This window comes from Hippocampus bargibanti, linkage group LG05, assembly GCF_051943395.1.
Source record: "Hippocampus bargibanti isolate YZ-2025 linkage group LG05, ASM5194339v1, whole genome shotgun sequence".
Classification (NCBI taxonomy): Eukaryota; Metazoa; Chordata; class Actinopteri; order Syngnathiformes; family Syngnathidae; genus Hippocampus; species Hippocampus bargibanti.
This window is the reverse complement of record NC_142738.1, coordinates 13,733,927-13,755,000: the sequence shown is the minus strand read 5'-3', so window position 1 is coordinate 13,755,000 and position 21,074 is coordinate 13,733,927. Positions and strand designations below refer to the sequence as shown.

General features: G+C 44.8%; 1 protein-coding gene across 17 annotated transcripts in view; it reads right to left on the bottom strand.

The window, feature by feature from the left end:
• shank3a (SH3 and multiple ankyrin repeat domains 3a) overlaps nucleotides 1-21,074 on the bottom strand; it is a 235,201-nt gene that overhangs the window by 73,928 nt on the left and 140,199 nt on the right. For all 17 annotated transcript variants that reach the window (XM_088996754.1, XM_088996749.1, XM_088996750.1 and 14 more), the window contains one exon: nucleotides 20,359-20,522. In XM_088996754.1, coding sequence (XP_088852880.1) covers nucleotides 20,359-20,522 — 164 coding nt within the window. The remainder of the gene's footprint in view (nucleotides 1-20,358; nucleotides 20,523-21,074) is intronic.

The following is a 21,074-nucleotide window of genomic DNA, read 5'->3' as shown; positions in this document are numbered from 1 at the left end:
CACTCCTTCCCACTGACAGCCTGCACAAGCCCATCCATGAGCATGCTAGACAGACCACTGCAACATATTGCACTGATCGTCCCAGGGCACACCCTGGATCTCAAGTGTGTGTGTTTGTGTTTGTGAGTGCACGCAACAGGAACGGAAAGGCGGCGGGGGTTTAGGTGAAAAGCTGGAGCCCATTCAGTTGAGCTGTTGCTCCGCCCCTCCTTCCTCACCGCCAGCATCTTCTCACACACACGAAAGCTGCCAAATTATAGCAGTGACAGAGCTCCACCTATAGTTTTCATTCATCCCTCCTCCGTCGCCACATTCCCAACCATGTGCTTTCGACAAACTTGTCAGCCTGCTCCTCCTCCTCCTCTTGCTTTTCCTTTCAGGCATATTAATACCGTACTAGATACACATGTATCTCTGTAAACTATTGCAATTAAAATGCAATTGAAAATAAGAAGAAGCAGGTTTCTCAAATTGATGCACCTGCACCCACAGCTCTCTTTAAAACCCATTCACTGCTAGACGTGCAAAAATGTGTTTCACACCAGGGTTTTTTTCATTGTCACTTGAATTTCAAGACCCACAGAATATTGAGTTTTAAGACTACATAAACATTCAATGCAGCGTAAGAAACCTTAGACTCTCTTCTTTTGTCAGAAAAAAAGAGTTAATTCCTACATTATATGTGTCTGGAGTTATATGAGCTTTAAATAAGGGTGGCTGTCCAAAATACAATGCAATACATACATATTGGTTTATATTGGGAATTTAACAACAGCTGAAGCTGGAACAAAGCGCAAACAATGGAAAAAAGGGAAATGCCCCCTTGTTGAAAGGAAAAAAAACATTGCCAGAGACCATCGCCAGCGCTTTATCGGCACGGCACCCAAACAAGAAAAAATAAGACACGAACAAAATCGAGAATGGCGCTCTACGTTAAATTTCCAATTCCTGAATAAATTTGTGAATGGCGGTGAAGGAGTTTAGGATTGTGTTACACACATTTGTAAGTCCACATTTAACAAGTCTTCTGTTTTGTCAAAAATGCCTCCTGACCTTGAAAAATGCTCACTGGAAAGACAATATTAAACATTCCCCAAAATACACCTGGAGAATTAATGAATGTTTTATGACGGACCAAGTTTGACAAGATTATTTCTTCATTTGTCTGCATAGTTTTGGTAGTTAACTACAGGTCACAGTTGCAAAGCAGATTTAAGACAATTTGTTGAACGTACCGTCTCAAATTTAAGAGCCTATTTGATGACATTATGTATTGGTCATTTGTTTTTGATAACTTTTCATTATTATCCTTGATCAACTGTGAGAAAACAACATTTTGCACGATTGCGGAGGCTCTTGGAGCTAATCAAGCCGGAGTATTCCATTTGATAGAAAAATAACATACAGGGTGTATATATCAAAGACCAAGAGTGTCGTGATGTAGAATTATGTAGAATTACATGTCGTAATTCCTTGCACATTTCCCACAGGCCATGCAATAATTGTTGTTGTGTGAGTGCGGAACCAGCTTTGCCAAAATTCCATCTGTATTTTGTGGCTCATTAAACGCAGTCAATGACATTAATAATATAATAAGTAAAATGTATAGTATAGTATAGTATAGTATAGTATAGTATAGTATAGTATAGTATAGTATAGTATAGTATAGTGCCTCTTTGCATTTTTTTATGATGCAGCGTGTTCCTCTGGAGACAAATTCATTGTGTGTTCTATATACTTGGCAATAAAGATGATTCTGATTCTGATATGATTCTGATTCTAAATCAGGCATGGGCAAACTACGGCCCGCGGGCCACATACGGCCCGTTAGGCTTTTCAATCCGGCCCGCCGAACTTGCCCAAATTATAGTACAAACAGTGTCTAAAACTCATGACAAAAAGCTAGCGAACAACAGGGCAGATAACTGAAAAGTTGCCTGCCCCATTTTTCCCAACTTGAAGCAAAATGAGACCAATCCCATTAAGAAACATTGTCACAAAGTATAAAGTTTTTTTTTAAATCAACAATGCACCAACTACAAATGCTACGTTGCTTAATTTACGGCAAATGCGCATGGCTGTAAATTTTGCTACAGTAGTCGATTGTCATTGTGGTGCACAATGCAACGTTTGCAATGATTCCTACGAGCCACTAAGCCCCTTTCATAAATCTCACGTACACTTTACAGTCACGGTTTAATGTAAATTTACGTTTTGTAGCGTCACATATGTTGTTAGCTTCTTTTGAATCTTTCTTCTAGTTTGAGGTTCTGTGCATCTATTGGAAAATGACATGCAATTGCACGACTTTGTAACGCTTGCGAAAGTCCGGAAGAAAGAAGCAGGCTTCTGATTGGCTGCCGAGCCGAGTATGCAAATTTCAACTGCAGGTAGTCTATGTTTGTGTGCTCGGCGACGGTACACGTGTATTGTTAGCTCGTGAAGGCGAGATCATCTATGATTTGGCGGAATTTAACACAAGTAGGTATTATTTAGCTTGAATATTTCGTTGTGTAATAATATGTTTTGAATGTGATTCCATTTTTCAATAAATGTTGATTTCTTTGCCCCTTCGATGGAAACTTAAAAACAGACGCAATCTTGATAAATCACAGTGCATATCTAATTTTAATCTATTTCCATTTCCTCCTCCAAGTATCTGCGAAATAGTCTGTAAATGCCATATCTTGCATATTCATTGAGACAAATTTATTAACTGATCAGGGATATTTTTCACATTTGAAAGACAGTTAATAAATTGGGTTGTAGTGTTTTTACTGTGCTATGAGGTTTGTACATACTACATTTAAAGGACAACCGGCACCATTTTTTGTTTTTGTTTCCCACTGACATCAGAAAAACGTTTTATAGCATCTAAAATACCCAAATCAGGCAGGCTGATATTTTTAGTTAAATGAAAAACACCAATAAAAATGACTTCAAAATGAATCCGGAAATGGTCAGTTTCAGAAGGTCCCACCCCTCTGTTCGTGACGTCACGCCAAGACGTCGTGCCTTGCTCGAGAATCAAAACAATGGCTTCAGATTCGGAGAAGATGTTTTCTTGTTCTTGTTCTTCTGAAGAGGAAAGCATAAATGTTTGCAATTCATTCTAGGAGTCCTCCCATACCAATTCGAGCCGTCAATGACAGCAATGTAGCACCCAGAAAAAGCAGAAGATTGCGCCCAAGCTCCGTTGGAAATGGGCTGATTTGTCAGTTTTCTAATTTCGCCATCAACACGGATTAACACAAAGTTTTCAGACCAAACAAAGTACCCAAAATGCATTGTATGTCGCTTTCTCGGTCAGGGGCGGTCCAAACGTGACGTCACATGGGGATCGTCATCAACTCGAAAACAAGACTTCATATATTCAGCGCAAGTCTTAAAACGTAAACTATAGCTATATGCTGTGGAATCTTTGTAAAATACGCTCAGTCGAAGTCATTTGAAGTGATTTTATAAATTATGGACATAACTTGTTCGGAGTATTTCCGGCCCAAACACTCCCTCCAAATGCTCCTGGCCCGGCCCCTCTGTCAAATTTTAGAACCCAATGCGGCCCGCGAGTCAAAAAGTTTGCCCATCCCTGTTCTAAATACATTATCTGGAGAAGGAAAAACAAGCTGTTTCTGATTGCAGTTGTGCTGCACAGCGTTGTGCTACTGTAAGGCGCTATGAGCATTTAGTCAAAACGGGGTTAGAAAAATATGACATTTGCATGTGCGGGTCTTTCTATCATAGTGTCATGAAGCTTAATTTCTCTCTAAATATTATTTGCTTGTTTTCACACATTGGTGTCAAACTCAAGGCTTAACACACGTCATTTTATGTGGCCTCGCGCCTAAAAGATGTATTTATTTCATTGACTGAGAACAACTGTAATATTGTTTTTTCTATGATGAGAATTGAGAATTTTACCTCACACTCATTGTATGTACAGTTAATAAATAAAGTTGTTTAAAGGCAATTATTTAATTTTGAAAACATAGTTTGAACTTTTCATGCGAATTGGCAAAAAAACATATTTGGAAGCAAGACTGATATTGATTCAGCTCAATACAGTATACAGTATTGCATTGACGATTGATTGATATTTCCAGCATGCCTGCCTCTCAGTATGTTGGCCCCATCAGTTTGAACACTTAAGTTATAGCTCTCATTTAACTGATTGCTCACTTCTATCCAGACCAGGGGTGTCAGATTTGGTGTGTTAAAAATGTAGGGGCATTTTCTACATTTTTGAATATGCATAACTGCATATATATATATATATATATATATATATATATATATATATATATATATATATATATATATATATATATATATATATATATATATATATATATATATATATATATATCTCATCTCATTTTCCGTACCGCTTATTCCTCATTAGGGTCGCGGGGGTTGCTGGAGCCTATCTCAGCTGTCTTCGGGCACGAGGCGGGGGACACCCTGAATTGGTTGCCAGCCAATCGCAGGGCACACAAAGACATACAACAGTCACTCTCACACTCACACCTAGGGACAATTTGGAGTGGTCAATCTGCCTGCCATGCATGTTTTTGGAGTGTGGGAGGAAACCGGAGGACCCGGAGAAAACCCACGCGGGTCCGGGGAGAACATGCAAACTCCACACAGGGAGGCCGGACCGGGACGCGAACCGGCGACCTCTGCACTGTGCAGCCGGTGTGCTAACCACTCGACTACCGGGCCGCCCCATGGAAATATCAAATGACAAAATAAATTAAACAGTTATATTCATGTAGTTATTTGTACTTTAACGTTCTTTTCCATTTAACTTCACCATTTTTTTTTTCAAAATCGCTGCATTTTCACAAGTGGAGACGAGCGGTGAGGCAGCAGCCGGCTGTGCCTCACCATGGATTGCGCAATCACTATGCCAGGGGTCGGGAACCTCTGGCTCGCGAGCCGTATATGGCTCTTTTGATGATTGCATATGGCTCGCCGATAAAACTAAATACAGTGAGACCTGAGCTTCCGAAAACTTATCTTACGAACGTCAAATTTATGAAAGTTAAACCTTGAAATACGAACTACTTTTCGCGATACACACCCACCACAGCTGGTGGAGTGCTCTTTGGATCTGGCGGATTGATCTTTGGTTCTTCTGCGGAAACACACAACTGAACAGCGCTCCAGCCGGCGCTACTTTCCACGCCCCCTCTCTCAGATTTCACACGTCGATCGCCTCCCAGGAGCTTTTTAGAGATAATTTTACTATTATGGGACCGAAAAAAAAACTCACCACAGGCTCGTGTTCAGCCGGAGAAGACACAAAAAATAAGATCACCGTCGAGGAGAAGATCATTGAGAAACACGAACGAGGTGTGCGTTTGTGCCGTCACACGTGACAATAAAGCTCAATAAAGCTCAATAAAGCTGAGTTTGACTTGACTTTGACTTTGTTAACCGCTGCTTCTCTTCCCTTTCACACATTTGCTTTCTTGAAAAGGAACAATAGAAGATGCAAGATCCACTATGTGCACACACAAGTTACCGATCTGTTTCTTACAATAACAAAAATGAGAAAAGTCAATATACAGCAATACAGAAAGTTAAATGCAGCACAACTGCATACATTACACTATTGCAAATAGCATGTGTGGAACTTGGAAGTTGGGGTATTGAAGGCTGGATTTATGCTGGCAATTTTGTTTGTATTTCTGTGTCCAAGTCAAGTGATAACTAACCCTTATGACTGTGTTCACAGTTGAACGCATGAAATAACCCACATCGATAAATACCCAAACCAAATCTAATACCACAAGAAACCAGTAAGTCACTAAAGGGGTTGTACATGATCGTGTTGGTCAGTCTTGCATAATTGCATCGAGGTAAATTAAACCTATTGTTGATAATTTTACAGATGACTGCAGATTAAAGGACAAGCGACATCACTTTTTTGTTTCCTAAATTAGATCAGAAAAAACATTTTATAGCATCTAAAATACCCAAAACATGCAGTATGATATTTTTAGTCAAATGCAAAATACCAATAAAAATTACTTAAAGTGTGCTGAAACTGCAAAAAATTGAAACCGTAAGTGGTCAGTTTCAGAGGGTCCCGCCCCCTTGTTCGTGGTGTCACACCAAGACGTCTTGTCTTGCCTTTCTCGAGAATCAAAACAATGGCTTCAGATTCGGAGAACATGCTTTCTTGTTACTCATCCAGTAATGAATATGATTCAAATACAGTGTAGTTCTGAAGAGGAAAGCATACATGTTTGCAATTGATTAAAAAATGTATTCCGTGTCATTTTGAGGCATCGGGGGGCTGGGGGTAAGTCACACCCAAAACAGGCAGAAGATGGAGACAAAGCTCCGTGTGGAAATTGGCTCAACATTTTTGTCACAACACACAAGGATTCACCATCGCGTTCTGTATGTGTTTTCCTTCTAATTTCGCCATCAACACGAAGTTTTCAGACCAAACAAAGTACCGCAAAATGCATTGACGTGATAAAAGGACTGCTACAGTGTGCCCTTTCTTGGTCAGGGGCGTTGCTTCAGTGACGTGACGTGAGGACTCGTCACCAACTCAAAAACAAGACTTACGGAATATTCATCGTGAGTCTTAAAACGTAAAATATAGCTATATGCGGTGGACTCTGTAAAATACGCTCAGTAGAAGTCATTTGAAGTGATTTTACAAATTATGGACACAACTTGTGTCCATAATTGGTTGTCCTTTTGTCCGGTTGTCCTTTAAAGGAAAAGAAAGGAAAGAGGTTTCTGACTGGTGTTCATTTTTTAAGACAATCCAATGCACAAGCCTCATGACTTAGGCCTCGTCTGGCGCATGCGTTCACTGTATACCAGGAGTTCTCTGGTCCAATCCGTCAGGGTTGCTGGGCACACAGAAACAAACAACCATTCGCGGTCACACTCACTCATAGTGTCAATTTGGAGTATTCAATCAGCTTGCCATGTATGTTTTTGGAGGACCTATAGAAAACCATTGAAGGGTCAGGGAGAACGATACAGGTGCCGGTTGAGTATTGAGTTGACTGCTGTATACTGCTCGGGCTCTGTCTCAATTCTGCACAATTAGCTGGGGTTAACTGCACAGCGAAAATTAGTTCTGGAGTCAAGTAAAATTAATGAAACCATCTCCCTAATGGTTTAATTCTTAGTTAATACAACCCACAATTGCGTCACCACTAAGCCAATGTCTGCCTGCCAAGCATGCTGTGGCCATGACCAAAGAATCCCCTTTCAAATTGCTGCCGTGGACTGCAAATTTCCCCATTGTGGGACGAATAAAGGTTTTCTGATTCTGATTCTGAAACCCCTTTGTCACATTGGCCTTGGGTGCGCATCAAAATTGACTTAACAATTACAAATAAATGACTCCTAACACATGAGGAGGATAATACGCTTGATTGGATTTGCAAAGCCCATGGCAGGTTAACATCTGGATAATGAGGGAATATTGCTGCCCCAGCGTGAGCGGCTGAAACCCAAAGTTGAATATGAAAATGTCATGAGATGGCATTCGCATGGATCCTTTTCAGCAGCTTTTCCTGGATTTTTACCAATCACGAGCCCAATGCATTCAAATGTGGCAGAAGTACTCGTGGCTTTGTACTCAAGTAGATTTACAGATACTTTGGATGTACCATCCATGGAGGCATATGTGCCATGACTCTTCAAGTTGTTTACGGTCACACTAACTTGAATTACAGCAATAGTATGTATTGTATGTATGATTTTTTGTTACAATTATTGTTGATGATTGTTTTTACTTTTGTGTTATCCTGTCTTTATTGTTATGATCATGTTTATAATATTTTATATTTATTCCAGCTGCTCTGGCTTCTTTCAATCTCATTTTCTGTTTGTCTCTCTCAGGGAATTAAAAGGGGAGGGGGGCGAAGCAGCACTGTGGTTTGCATCCTGACAAATCGTCTGTCTTTTTGCAAGCAAATAATGGTTTATCTCAATCCAAATAAAGCAATGCCAATGCAGGCCAAGGAACGACAACTATAGAACAATGGGATATTTTAAGATGCTTTCGTATTTATAAGGTCCCTTTGATATTTTAACCTGTCCAGTTTGATAAATAAAGCTAATTATGTGCTTTAAAGAGAAGGACATTTGGGAAATGTGATCTGTTACGACCTTCAGGTATTCTCTCCATAGAAACTAATTGAAATAAAAATTCATTTGTTCAAGGTTCAGTCTAACCTGGTCATAAAACATGTATTTACTACGTGAAGTCACCTTCATTAACCACCACCTATTAGTGACAAGAAACAAAGCTTATAATACAACATTAGCGCAAAGGCATGTTGGAAAGGTCAGGCAAGTGTAAAAAAATAAGAAGTTGACTGCTGTTAAAAGTAAAACTTAAAACGAAAAGGAGCAAATTTTACAAAATTGACACTGCAGATCGTTTTTCATGTAGCTTAAATTAAGGTATTTATTATCATTTCATTTCATTCATCAATGTAGCCACAAGGGGGCACAAGCCAGTGTCTTATTGTGCCGGTCCCAAGCCCGGATAAATACAGAGGGTTGTGTCAGGAAGGGCATCCGACGTAAAAAAAAATGCCAAAACAAATATGCGAATCAAACCTCTGAATCCCATACCGGAACGGTCGAGGCCCGGGTTAACAACGGCCACCATTGGTACTGTTGACCTTCAGGGTGCCAGTGGAAAATTGACTACTGTTGGTCGAAGAAGGAGAGGAGGGAGGTGTGCCCGGAGGAAAAGAGATAAATGAACTAATAAAACTAAGAGTAGGAACTTTGAATGTAGAAACAATGACAGGTAAAGGTAGAGAGCTGGTTGACATGATGCAGAGAAGGAAGGTAGACTAACTGTGTGTCCAGGAGACCAGGTGGAAAGGGAGCAAGACTAGAAGCTTAGGGTCATGGTTTAAGTTGTTCTATCATGGTGAAGACAGAAAGAGAAATGGAGTTGGGGTTATCTTAAAAGAAGAGTTTGTTGGGAATGTCTTAGAAGTAAAAAGAGTATCAGATAGAATGATGAGTCTGAAGCTAGAAATTGAAGGTGTGATGTTCAATGTTGTTTGTGGGTATTCCCCACAAGTAGGATGTGAGCTGACGGAGAGGGATAAATTTTGGTTGGACTTTGATGAAGTCATACAGAACATCCCGAGAAGTTAGAGGGTTGTAATTGGTGGAGACTTCAATGAATATGTTGGCGCAGGAAATGAAGATGATGAGGAGGTGATGGACAGGTTTGGACTCACGATGAGGAACGCTGAAGGACAGATGGTGGTTGACTTTGCTAAGAGAATGGGAATAGCTATTGTGAATACTTTCTTTCAGAAGAGACAGGAACATAGGGTGACCTACAAGAGTGGAGGCAGAAGTACACAGGTAGACTACATTTTGTGTCAACGGGGCCATCTAAAGGAAATCAGTGACTGCAAAGTAGTGGTTGGTGAGAGTGTAGCCAGACAGCATAGGTTGCTGGTGTGTAGGATGCATAGAAATAGATAGGTAGTAGAAGTGGCGTAGAGACGAGGTTGATTGCAAACCCGGAAGTGACGTCACGAGTTGTAGCGTCCATAGTAACGTGGCTTGGTTTGGCATAGAAATAGGATAGTTTTGAGCGTATTTAGGTCTATTTAACGTATGGATGCTGTAAAAAGGAACAACAGTTGGGGGCCGCAATGTTTCGCTTACGGATGCTTCAACTACAAGCTGAAAAACAAAGGAGTGAAAGTGAGGGAAAATGAAATTTCTATAAAAAGAAAAAAAAATAATTCGTTTTGCGATGTTTTAGCGACTAATTTTCGTCCTGTTTTCGATCTTCGACCGTGTATAAGTACGTTCTAGCTGTTCTTCATTAAATAATTATATGTGCCATGTTCTTCAAGATTGTCACTCGTGTTGTTGCTGCAGTTGGCCATCTAGCGCTTTTCGATTTGGAACACGAGATCATAACCCGAGATGGTATTGAGAACCATACCATAGACCTCATCAGAACTATCACTAATATCTTCCTATCTGTCCGTTTACACCATATCACTCGCCCACAGAATGACGACTTGATGAAGAGTTTTCTTCGATCAAAACTGAATTGCAGTGTAATTTTTGCAGGTCAATGAGGTTAGAAGTTTCAAAAAATTTCATCTCATTCAAGTCATCATATGGTTGACTAATTAATCAGCTTTCATTGTTTTACTGGCTGTGACAATTGCACACTCAATGTTGCTGTAAAAGTAGTGGAATATCTTGTTCAAATTTCTGTGGTTGTATATTAACTGAAAAATTAGTTTAACAACGCCCCCAAAAAAGAAAATTTTAAATGATGAGAGTGATGAGGACAATTTAAATTTGGCATTATTTATCACGTTTTGCGAGGTGGTGATGGCGGGTTCGGATCCCAAAAAGCAGGCAGGAGGGAGCAGGAGGTTGTTTGACAAATTGTATTAAAATAAAGTCAGCAGGAACAAAATGTAAAACATCAAAATGATCTGAATGGAAAAAATACAAAGTAGCAAAAGAAGACCAAAAGTAAAAGCCCGCCAAGGTTAAACAAACACGTACACAATGCATGCTGCAACCAAGCAGCAAACAAACAATGAACCGGCACCGGATGGTCGTGCCGGGTGTCATTTTAAGTGACAGTAATTATAACGACCAGCACCTGCGAGGCTGCCGGCAGGGCTGACGTCGCTACCCGTTGGTCGCCAATCTGATCGGGACGACCAGCACCTGTGCAGGTGCAGGCGGAGCCGACAGCGCCCCCCGTTGGTCGGCAACCAGATCATGACAGTACCCCCCCTTCAAGGGGCTGCTTCCAGAAGTCCCAACAGTCTCCCAAAAGGTCCACTCGCCAGGGAACGGTCGGTGGAGAGGGCAACCGCTGCCTCTCCAGCATACGACGGGCGGCGGCCTGATGGGAACGGGACTCGGCCTGGGGTGGACGAAGACGCGGCACGGATCGTCGTGGGCGTGAGTGCGATCCCTCTCGCACGTTCACGCGACGGCGCATGGCTCTGCGTGGACGTCGAACTGCCAGGCGCAGAATGGCACCCCGTACGGCCGTATGGGACCAGGTCTCGGCCGGACGCCGACGTGGGCATGAACTGCCCGGCTCCGGGGGAACGAGACCAGTCCAGAGCCGCTCCGGGATCCAGCGGTGAGTGGGGTCTCGGACTGACGTTGACGGGGACGTTGCACGGCTCGTCGTGGATGAGACTCAATTCGTCATGCACGACGACAGCGTGGCTGGACGTGGGCGTGCAATGCCAGTCACCCAGTGTCACCCTGGACGGCCACCTGGAAGGAGGTCTCGGCCGGACGGTTACGTGGACGTTGCGGCTCGTCGAGTGACGAAATTCAAACTCGACGAGGCTTGTGCTAACGTGGACGTACCATTGCCAGGCACAGGGTGGAAATGAGACGGGTCTGATGTACTTGCGGGATCCGATGGTTGGTCGGTTCATTCTATCACATTTTGCGAGGTGGTGATGGCGGGTTCGGATCCCAAAAAGCAGGCAGGAGGGAGCAGGAGGTTGTTTGACAAATTGTATTAAAATAAAGTCAGCAGGAACAAAATGTAAAACATCAAAATGATCTGAATGGAAAAAATACAAAGTAGCAAAAGAAGACCAAAAGTAAAAGCCCGCCAAGGTTAAACAAACACGTACACGATGCATGCTGCAAACAAGCAGCAAACAAACAATGAACCGGCACCGGATGGTCGTGCCGGGTGTCATTTTAAGTGACAGTAATTATAACGACCAGCTGCCGGCAGGGCTGACGTCGCTACCCGTTGGTCGGCAATCTGATCGGGACGACCAGCACCTGTGCAGGTGCAGGCGGGGCCGACAGCGCCCCCCGTTGGTTGGCAACCAGATCATGACATTATTATTGAAAAATAATGATTAATATAAAAGTGTTGGACTATACACAGTGTTACCTAATCCTCTACAATTTCCGATTTAGTCCAATTCCGATCACCAATTAAGTATGATCATTCTTTATGAATGTTATTTTTTTCACGTTTGAAGATTGGTTACAATCACACTCAAACGATAATTATACTATGTATTTGAATTTTCAATCTTAAAGAGCTGTCATTTCTATTATTCATAAGATTTTTAGACTCTGAATAAATATATATCAATAGTGGTGTATTTAATTGCAATTGTATGTTTTGGATTATAAAAAAAAAATATAATCCAAAGCATATCTGATCTTGAAAGTTGAGGTTTTTGGACGTGTCCGACTTCACATAGCGCCGAAAGACGACGTGAAAGTGAAGTAGTTGTCTTCTAAAACATATTTAGCCACAAAGTATTAGAATTTCGTCGAATACCGGAAGAAAATCGACGAAAAACGAGCAAAAATTATTCATATGGTACGGAACTGTGTCAGAGGCTACAACTCGTGACGTCGTCAGTGACGTCACAACCTGGTCACCGCGGGGCGCAATGCTATTGGCTCCTTTGGGCACTTCTAAACCTATCTATTTCTATGGTAGGATGATGCTGGCAGTGAGGAAGATGAAGAAACCAAAGGCTGAAGTGAGGACAAAATGGTGGAAGTTGAAAAAGAGTGTTGCATGACATTTAGGAAGGAGGTAAGACAAGCACTGGGTGGGTAAGAGGTCCTTCCAGATGACTGGCAAACTACAGCGAACATAAGCAGAGACACAGGTCGGAAAGTACTTGGTGCATCGAGTGGAAGAAAGGTAGATAAGGAGACTTAGTGGTGGAATTGGGAGGTGCAGGAGTGTATACAGAGAAAAAGGTTAGCAAAGAAGAAGCGGGGCACTGAGAGGACGGACGAGAGTAGACAGCAGGACAAGGAGATGCAGCGCACGGTTAAAGTAAAGGTGGCAAAGGCCAAACAAGAGGCCTATGATGACTTGTATGCTCGGCTGGACAGCAAGGAAGGCGAGACTGATCTTTACAGGCTGGCGAGACAAAGATGGTAAGGACCTGCAGCAGGTTCGGGTGATTAAGGATATAGATGGCAATGTATTAACAGGTGCCTGTAGTGTGATGGCAAAACGGAAAGAGTACTTTGAAGAATTGATGAATGACGACAATGAGAAGGAACAAAGAGTAGAAGACGTGACTGTTGTGGACGAAGACGTAGCAAACATTAGCAAGGATGAAGGCACTCGGGCCTGATGATTTACCAATCGAGGTATGGAAGTGTCTTGGAGAGATGGCGGTGGTATTCCTGACTGGGTTATTCAACAAGATCTTAGATGGTGAACAGATGCCTGAAGAATGGAGACGAACTGTACTCGTGCACATTTTTAAGAACAAAGGAGATGTACAGAGTGTCTCTTCCAATACTTAATAAAGTCTCTTCTGATACTTAAATCCAAATAAAGTCTCTTCTGCTCCTTAAATCCAAATAAAGTCTCTTCTGAGGTAAAAACTGAAGACGGGGTTCTTTACAAGAGTCTCTAGGTCTCACCCCTCTTGACATCCTCGTCATGTAGCCTAGCCACCTTAGCTAGGTTCAAATCCAGTGTCCAGTCGTGTGGTGCCAACTGGCAATGAGTTCCACGCAGCAATCAACTTCTCCACAGAGCACAGCAATCGAGCTTGTCTTTCCCCAAGCCGCACACTCAGAGGCTCTCTGCCTTAAGAGCCCTGCTTCCCAATCAAGCCCTGATCAGCCGCAGGTGTGTGGTTTGAATTGCTGTATTCCACCAGCTGGGGCAAAGACTCTCTCTGGGTGGAGCCATCTTAGGGGGATGTATTTCCCCTCCAGGACACAGCCTCTCGTGACATCACAAGTGACAGAAAATATGCCAGAGCGGTGCAAGACATGTATCATGACTGTAAGACAGTTGTGAGGTGTGCTGTCGGTGTGGCGGAGGAATTCAAGGTGGAGGTGGGACTCCACCAGGGTTCAGCTCTGAGCCCCTTCTTATTTGCTATGGTGATGGACAGGCTGACAGACGATGTTAGACAAGAATCTCCTTGGACCATGATGTTTGCAGATGACATTGTGATCTGTAGCGAGAACGGGGAACAGGTGGCAGAGAAACTAAAGATGTGGAGATATGCTCTGGAAAGGAGAGGAATACAGATCAGTCGCAGCAAGACGGAATATATGTGTCTGAATGAGAGGGATCCAAGTGCAAGAGTGATGCTACAGGGGGAAGAGATAAAGAAGGTGGATGATTTTAAGTACTTGGGGTCAACTGTCCAGAGCAATGCAGAGTGTGGAAAAGAGGCGAAGAAGCGTGTCCAGGCCTGCTGGAGAGGCTGGAGAAAAATGTCTGGTGTGATGTGTGATAGGAGGGTTTCAGCTAGGATGAAAGGAAAAGTGTATAAAACAGTGGTGAGACCAGCCATGATGTTTGGACTGGAGACAGTGCCACTGAAGAAAAGACAGGAAGCAGAGCTGGAGGTGGCAGAGCTGAAGATGTTGAGGTTTTCTTTGGGAGTGACCAGGTTTGATAGGATCAGGAATGAGTACATTAGAGGGACAACTCATATTAGAGGCTTTGGAGAGAAAGTCAGAGAAGCCAGACTGAGAGGGTTTGGACATGTCCAGAGGAGAGAGACCGACTATATCGGGAGAAGGATGCTAAATCTTGAACTGCCAGGCAGGAGACCGAGAGGAAGACCGAAGAGGAGGTTTATGGATGTGGTCAAAGACAAAACCGAGATAGATGGAGGACATTGATTCACTGTGGCGACCCCTGAAGGGAAAAGCCGAAAGGAAAAGAAGAAGATTATCATTTCATTCATCAATAATGGCAACCCGTAACCTGATAACATGATAAACTGTCCACAATAGGAACTGTCATTCCTGATAATGTTGAGCTCATCAATAAAACATCAAGCATAAATTTAATTCTGTCACAATATGTGAGTACAGGTATTTGTTTTCTGAAATGCTCCTGCTCGTTTTTGGGAGTCAGGCGCAGTTTAAAAACATAAAATAAAATCCTAAAAGGACATAAAAAAAAAACGTGTCTAATTTTTTTTAATGCAAGAGCCATTCAAATGCTTTGAAATCAAAGTCAAAGTCAAAGTCAAAGTCAGCTTTATTGTCAAGTATGCTAATATGCATGACATACAGCACAGATGAAATTAATGTCCTCTCGGACCCAGCGTGCAAGGCACTTATAACGTGGTTAAAAAGACATACAAATGACAACAGACAATACATGTAATTTCTGAATGTAAAGTGAGGTAGTGTCGTCTGGAAAGTGAGGTAGTGACGTATATAAAGTGACGTAATGTAGTAATGCAAAAACAAACAACAAGAAAGGGTTGAAGTGAGGTCTTGCAGAAACAATGAGAAAGAACAAAAACATAGAGTTCAGGATGATAGTACAGCATGTAGCGTGTACTCGGAGTTCGGTGAGTGTGGCAGTGGGAAAGGGCAGGGTGGGCAGGGCTGGGAGGGAGTTTAGTCTCCGGACTGCCTGGTGGCAGAAACTGTCCTTGAGCCTGCTGGTCTTGGCTCGGAGACTCCGCAGTCTCCTACCCGATGGCAGCAGGCTGAAGAGGCTGTGGGAGGGGTGGTGGGATCGCCAGCGATCCTGATGGCTCTACGGGTGAGGCGGGTGTTGTAAATGTCCTGGGGGGGGGGGGGGGAGACACACCGATGATCTTCTCAGCTGTCCTCACGATGCGCAGCGGAGTCTTACGGCAGGACACGGTGCAGGCGCCACACGGTGATACAGCTGGTCAAGATGCGCTCGATGGTACCGCAGTAGAAGGACGTCGTGATGGGGGTCGGGGTTCCAACTCTTTTGAGCTTGCGGAGGAAGTACAGGCGCTGGTGGGATCTCTTGGTCAGTGATGCCGTGTTGTGGCTCCAGGAAAGGTCTTCAGAGATGTGCACTCCCAGGAACTTGGTGCTGCTCACTCTCTCCACTGCATCACCGTCGATGATGAGTGGAGCATGCTGGGGGCGCACTCTCCTGAAGTCCACAACAATGTCCTTTGTCTTCTCCACATTCAGACGGAGATTGTTGTCCTTGCACCATGTGGCCAGGCGGCTGACCTCGTCCCTGTAGGCTGTCTCCTCATCGTTGTTGATGAGGGCCACCACAGTTGTGTCATCCGCAAATTTTATGAAGCATGCATGAGCAGAGTGAAGAGGAGGGGGCTCAGCACACACCCCTGGGGGGGCCCTGTGTTCAGCGTGATGTTGCTGGAAGTGTTTTTTCCAACTCTGACTTCCTTTGGTCTCCCCGTCAGGAAGTCCAGCAGCCAGTTGCACAGGGAGGTGCTGATCCACAGTTTGCTCAGTTTGTCGGTGAGCTGTTGGGGGATGATTGTGTTGAATGCTGAGCTGAAGTCGATGAACAGCATTCTGACGTAGGAGTCTCTGGTCTCCAGGTGGGTGAGCGCTGTGTGGAGAGCAGTGGAGATGGCATCATCGGTCGAGCGGTTGGGCCGATATGCAAATTGGAAGGGGTCATGGTTGGGGGGGAGGGCAGCCTTGATGTGGTTCATAACTAGCCGCTCGAAGCACTTCATGAGGATGGGAGTGAGTGCAACCGGGCGGTAGTCATTGTTTTTTGTTTTTGTTTTTTTTTTCCCAAGATGGCGGCGCGTGCACACGCAGCGGCTCCTTTCTGTCCCGGCAAATTGTTTTTTTTCGTGTTTATTATGTTTGTCTTACTCGTGTAAATGTCCGTCTCCGTTGGCCTCGCTACACCCGAGGCGTACCTACTCCCGTGAGGTTCTGCTCGACATCGGCACTTTACATATGTCACTACCTCACTTTACATACGTCACTGCCTCACTTTCCAGACGACACTACCTCACTTTACATACAGAAATTACATGTATTGTCTGTTGTCAATTGTATGTCTTTTAGCCACGTTATAAGTGCCTTGCATGTCTTGCACGCTGGGTCCGAGAGGACATTAATTTCATCTGTGCTGTATGTCATGCATATTAGCATATTTGACAATAAAGCTGACTTTGACTTGACTTTGAGGTGGGGGACGACCGGGATGATGGTGGTGGCTTTGAGGCACATGGGCACAACAGCCTGGCGCAGAGAGGTGTTGAAGATTTCTGTGAAGACATATGTGAGCTCCTCAGCGCAGACTCTCAGAACACAGCCAGGAATGCCGCCAGCACCTGGGGCTTTGCGTGCATTGGTCCCTCTGAGGGACCGCCTCATGCTGTCCTGGGACAGTGTCAGCCCCTGTTTGCCGAGCGGTGGTGGGGTCTTTCGTGCTGGAGTGCTGTTGTCTGCCTCAAAGCGGGCGAAAAAGTCATTCAGCTGGTTCAGCAGAGTGGTGGAGTTCTCGCAGGTCTGTGGAGAGGGCTTTGAGTCTGTGATGGTCTGTATCCCACGCCACAGGTTCCTGGTGTCTCTGCTGTCTCTGAAGTGGTTGGCGATCCACCTGGAGTGCTGTCTCTTGGCCATCCTGATCCCGCTTGACAGGTTGACCCTAGCTGTCCTCAGGCCCAGCTCATCACCAGCTTTGTAGGCAGCGTTCCGACCCCTAAGGAGCCTGTGGACTTCACCCGTCAGCCATGGCTTCTGGGTGGCTCGGATGGTGACAGATCTGGTGACAGTCACGTCATCCATGCACTTCCTCATGTAGGAGGCAACAGAGTCTGTGTACTCTTGGAGGTCTGTGGTGTTGTTGTAGGTGGCCGCTTGTCTGAACATGTTCCAGTCGGTGTTGGAGAAGTAGTCTTTGAGTCCTTTCTTTGAAATTATTATTTTTTCAAAGACACTGAAAACAAGCAAGCAATAATGTACTGTGTACATTTTGTAGTTCTTTTCAAAGCAGCTTTCTGTTGACAGTAGTCAGATTTTTTGGACTGCCTGGGCCTGTATTCCACTTGACTCAGAATCAACAAAATACCAACTCATGATGACATTTTTTTTACAAACACGCAGGTCAATCCTATCCAGTCTGTTTTGTCCGGAGGAATGAGAGAAGAGTTATTTTGTCAACGTCTTTATTGTGCCACCATGTTAGTCTACGTGTGGTCGTGACGTCACCGCTGCTTTTCGACCTGTCGCAACATTCTGTAGCAGTGTGACATATGCTACATTTACCCCCCCCCCCTCCTTGAAAGAACTAGAAAAACTCTGTAAACAAGGGAAACCGGGTAGACTGCCAGTTTCCCTGCTTAGCCGTGTGGGTTATTCTGCCACGCGATAGGCTAAACACTGGCTAGGGTCTGAACATTCGAAATCGGCGATTTAATTGTCCAAATACCAAGGGCAAAGGCGAACGCGAGCTGGCCGAGGCTCTGGCCCCACGGACACGGCTGGTTCATCAAACTCTTCAAGGCGTCCCACCGGTGTTCTCGGATGTGTGACAGGACGTCAGTAGTCTTTGCCTGAGATGCCCATATCTGCGACAGCCCTGTCGTTCGAGGGGGTTGGTGATCCCACTCCCCTTAGGCGACTGGCATGCCAACGCGACCCGTCAGCCAGACAGAAGGTGGTCGGTCCGAGTTGGGCGGTAATCTGGACGGGTGCTGTCCAAAATGAGTACAATTTGTGAGAGCAGCTCGGCCGGCGAATGCGGACCCAGTCCGACACAGTAAGTGTGCGTTGCTTCGCCCGGCGCGTCTCATTGGCCTCTCTGCTGGCTAAGGAAGAGTAGGGAAGGCCGCCTGCTTGGTTGGAGCTTTCTACACCCCTGTTGGCCTGGGCGTGAATTGTGGCACCTGCATTGTCAGAGATGGAAAAGCCGAGTGCACAAAACAAGTCCAAGCCCAAGAGGTTGGCGCCATGACGGGATATTTGGAAGGTGAAGGGGGGCAGAGTACTCGAGCATAAGCACTGTGAAGGTGGCGGTGCCCACCATGAAATCTTAGTTTGGCCACAGCCAAACAAGTCCTCAGCGTTGGCCTCGATTGGGAGATGAGGAAATAGACATCGAACTGTGGACACGTTCAACAATGACCTGGAGGCAGCAGTGTCGAGCAGGAGTGGTAAGCTCACTCCATCCAGTTCCACTGTGCACCACTTGAATGGCTTGCCGCGCGAACCCATGCAGTGGATGGTGGTCCGCCTCGGCTGGCCTGGTGAGAGGCGTGACAGGTATGTTGACGTGGGAGCAGAGCGGCACATCCTGGCGAAGTGGTTCCTCTTTCCGCAGTGCTGGCATCTCTGTCCAATGGCTCTGCAAGTTGGCGCACGTGTGGGGTGCGAGGCAGTCCCACAGTTGGCACAAGGCGTGTGTGTGTCGGCCCCTTGACGTGGCCACATTTATCTTGGCACCGTTGTATTTAGAGGTGGATTCGTAACTGGAGGTGGTGTCTGGGACTGGAGGGGTTGGAGCAACAATCTGTGCCAACGCGGGAGAGTGTGAAGGTGTGGGTGGATTCACGAGCCGAGCCGTTAATTGTGCTGCGTTCTCCAATTGGAACGCCATATCCACGGCCTTCGATAGTTGGAGGTTGTCAGGGGACAATAACAGTTTCTCCCGTAGCTTGGGATCAATCGTGTGCTCCTGTAGTTCATCTCTAATCATTTCCTCCTCCAAGCATCTGAATTTACAGAGGCCCGCTAAACACCACAAGTCGGCAACGTAGTGGTGTACCGACTCGCCTGTTCGTTGCAGTCGTTGACAGAAGGCAATCCGCCGGACAATCACGCTCTGCGGTGGGGTGAAATGTCTGTCCAACAAAGCAACACAATCCCTGTATTTCTGCGTGGGTCAGAGTGTCCGAAAAAATGCGCTGCACCTCACTTCCCAAGCTGTGCACTAGCATAGCCGTTAGCCGGGCGTCGCTTGCCTCGTTTAGTCCGATCGCCATCAGATATGTCGCGAAAGAGTCATACAAGCGGGACCGCGGGACTAGTGGCTCACCGGGGAGCGCGAGAAACGAGAGGAGGGGAGCTGTGTAGAAGTCTATCTTTGTCGCCAATGTTGTGTCCGGCGGAATGAGAGGAGACAAATTGCTTTGTCAACGTCTTTATTGTGCCACCATGTTTGTCTACCTGCGGTCGTGACGTCATCGCTGCTTTTCGACCTCTCACAACATTGTGTGGCATATGCTACACAGTCATAAACAGATGGTCAGGAATTGAGAACGTTTGTGTTATTGAGGGAACATTTTCAAGGGTATGCTCGTGGGCTGTAAAATGCGGCAGGATAATGCAGGGCAAGTGGAATGCGCACAAGGAACTAAGTCTTCACTCTCCATATGAAAGAAGCCAATTTGGCCAAGAGGTGGCTAAAATGATAAGCCCAAACAAATCCTGCCTCCCCTTCATACTTACCCTAACAACAGTTTACATAATGGCAGAGGCAGTTCATGTATTCCGGTTGAACGACGAGCCTGCCATGTGTAGTTTATCTCATCCACATGGACACCCGTACCAACACACGCCTCTCCCGTTTTAGAATGAAAAGTAAGCATGACACACCTGAGTCTTCCCCGATGTCCATGGGGATAACCGTGGCTGTGAGAGCGTCTGGGTACCGGCCTGTCATCATCGTGAGAGTGATGCAGAGAAGGCGAGCGGGAATGAGAGGACCTAGAACTCCCCGTGCTCAGGAGGCTGCTGTCGGGGAAGTCACCATGCCGACTCTGGAAATCAGCGCAAAGGAGTGCATATTCACGTGTGAATGAAAAAAAAAAAAAACTGAATCTCGTACTGTAAATAGCACAGCCACCTTAAGTTGATGCAATACAGCTACATATATCAATATGCTTTACTATACTATACTATACTTGCACTATGTACAGTTTTGGTTTTTTTCCCCTTTCTATTTGCTGCTGTGGACTGCAAATTTCCTCATTGTGGGACTATTAAAGGCTTTCTGATTCTGATTCACGTCAGATCAATTTAGATGTTTAGATGTGTTGGAGGACAGAAACATTTAAAACATGCAGGGGCTCCCAGGGCCAAAAAACACATTCACCAGACTACACGTTTTGCGAAAATCATAAATATGAAGTTATTTAAAATGAATACCAAGTTAAATTTAGCAAGTGTGATTTGGAATCCGTAAAAATCAGAATATATGTAGGTTTTTCACAGCCAGATCAACTAAGGGGTAGAAAGAGTTGATGACTGTGTGCTCCACATACAGGTGAACATTGAAATCGTAAAATGGGTACTAAAGTCACATTTTATTT